General features: G+C 33.8%; 1 protein-coding gene across 1 annotated transcript in view; it reads left to right on the top strand.

The window, feature by feature from the left end:
• The window catches only part of beg (malonyl-CoA-acyl carrier protein transacylase beg), a 3,351-nt gene extending 2,206 nt beyond the window's left edge, over positions 1 to 1,145 (top strand). Inside the window, exons 7-9 of the mRNA XM_043028726.2 lie at positions 1 to 152; positions 499 to 618; positions 730 to 1,145. The exon at positions 1 to 152 is cut by the window's left edge and continues 66 nt beyond it. Coding sequence (XP_042884660.2) covers positions 1 to 152; positions 499 to 618; positions 730 to 1,005 — 548 coding nt within the window. The 3' untranslated portion in view covers positions 1,006 to 1,145. The remainder of the gene's footprint in view (positions 153 to 498; positions 619 to 729) is intronic.
• Positions 1,146 to 2,500: the final 1,355 nt, after the last annotated feature.

The following is a 2,500-nucleotide window of genomic DNA, read 5'->3' as shown; positions in this document are numbered from 1 at the left end:
TGATGACAGTGTTATATGGTCCCGACTCACGCTTAGGATTCGCATGCTCTGTTGCCAAGGAATATTGCCAGAGACAGGGACTGACGGAGGTGGACTGTCGTATCGCAAGCTATCTGTACCCACACTGTAAAGTGATTGCTGGAAATGAGGAAGTGAGTTGATACATTATGTAGATATTTATTTTTGTTATATCTTTTTCAAAGAATGGCAAGTCAATGGGATATTTTCTGACATTCCTCTTAATCTTATTCCTGTCACGCCTTTCCTTTCATTTTCCTTACCTAAGCTTTGTTTGTATCCTTATTGCTTTTATTTATTATCATTGTTATTTTTATTGAATTATTTTTTTTGTTTTTGTTTTCACTTTTCATTTGATGTGCATATCACCTTTAGAAATGTCCTTTTACACGTGCAGTGAGTTTCAGAGGATTTTCAGTATTAGATAAAAAGATGTACTAATATTTTCTTAATCTATTTTTTTTAATTTTTTGGCCTCAGGCTCTGTCTTTCATCGAGCAGAATAAAGCAGACTTCCGTCTGAAAAGGCTCAAGCGACTGCCTGTTTCCGGGGCATTCCACACAGACCTCATGATGCCTGCAGTCACAGCACTCAGGAAGGTGAGGAACTTGGCTTATTGTATTGCACTTGACTGCTTTCACCACATCACTCTTTATTGTAATGAGAGGATATCTAATTTCCTCCCCTTCTTCACTCTGATTTCTCCACAGGTTTTGAACACGATAACCATTGAAAGTCCACTCATCCCAGTCCACTCGAACGTCGACGGCAGATATTACAAGAACGCAGAGCAGGTCAAAAAGCAACTTCCAAAACAGATCTGCAAGCCAGTGAAATGGGAACAAACAATGCACATTATTTACGAAAGAAACAGAGGGACTGCTTTCCCAGCAACATATGAATGTGGACCTGGCAGATCGCTAAAGACTATTCTGAAAATGTGTAATGCCAAAGCCTTTGATTCTTGTTCAACTCTAGAGGCATAAATTTTTTTAGTACATGCTGGGTGTGTAAATACGTGTTTGTTTTTTTTATGTGAAAAATGAAAAGTATGAAATTAATTACTCTGAAAGTAGAAACAGATCTTAAAAGGTGTACAGTTTAGTTAATGAAATATGTAAATTGCTACTGGCTTTCTGTTTTTCCTTTTATTCCTTGTAAGAAGACAGTTTCAATAACTGAATTTCCTTCTCCACATTTTCTTATTTAGCCAAAGAAGTTTTACATTTCTTGCAAATGTGATAAGAACATGGAAAGCTGTAAGTAATAATAATTTACCCATGATAAAGGGCCTGGTCTCCTAACATTTTGACTGACAGTGGTTGGGACATATCTCCTCTATATTTATTCAATTTCTTTCATTTATCATTACAACTCCCAAAATCTAGCATATTCTCAAAAATCAAAAAACATCTTTTTTGTCATATTTCTCACTTCCACAAGATAAATTTGAAGATACAAAGAAATGTGGAACAACCATACACTAATTATATCACCTTCGGTGAGTGCATAAAGAAAAGAAAAATGGAAACAAGGTATTTGCATTTGTTTTTGTAAATGTCACATACTATTCTTTTCATTCATCATTCATATTGAATTTTCAATTTTTCAATGAATATATATCTATATACAATTTAAATTGCCATCATGCAACAGTAGGGTCAAAAGCTCTCCCTTTTTCACCAATTTTGAGGTAGGAAATAGGGTGTATGCCTGAAGTTATTCAACTTGCATTTTTTAACCTGTGAAGAGGGAAAAGAATTCTGTGTCCATCTTATATTCATGTTATAGCTCTGCAAAATAGTACATTCTCATGAATATAGTTTTTTCTTATATTTCACGCTGTCATACTGTAACATTTTTCTCATAAAAGAGGAATATACATGAAAAAAAAATATTTATTAATTATTTGTTTTTAGTGTTTAGGAGAAAAATATGCAACCAGGAGGAAAGTGTAACAGACACATCCTATTATGTCCCATATTTATCACTATTTTGTTTTTTACCTAAACAAGGGCAGAGGAAAAGATGTATATTATGAAATGAGTAGTACATATTCCTCTTTCCTTAAGTCAAAATTTTAAATTAATGTTTTTGGTCAGGACATGGTTCTGCCACTTCTTTGGATTTAATCTTTTTTTCCTGTTTTTCTTTTTACTTTCTCCCCTTCTCAATCATTTTGATAAACAAAGAATATGTCTTTCAAAGCTGTACAATATTAACCCATTGCAGACGGGGATAGATTTGTTTGCCCAGTCTCCAGGTTAGGTTTTATTTAAGAGCAAAGTAGCTTGACACATCATTTGAATCTTCCCACTCTCTTTCAGTCACTCATTGTAAAATTAGAGCCATTTTTGTTTCATTTTTTGTGTGTTTTATTGAGTTTAGAAACTTATATGTGCCATATGACAGGCTCTATCAATGCTGCAGTTGATATGATCCATATTATAATGCTCATTATTTTCTTTATACTCAATGTGA

The sequence above is a fragment of the Penaeus japonicus genome, unplaced genomic scaffold, assembly GCF_977035675.1.
Source record: "Penaeus japonicus unplaced genomic scaffold, GWHDUDI00000001_assembly GWHDUDI00000030, whole genome shotgun sequence".
Taxonomy (NCBI): domain Eukaryota; kingdom Metazoa; phylum Arthropoda; class Malacostraca; order Decapoda; family Penaeidae; genus Penaeus; species Penaeus japonicus.
Note: the sequence above shows the minus strand (reverse complement) of the source record. Positions and strands in the feature narration are given on the sequence as shown.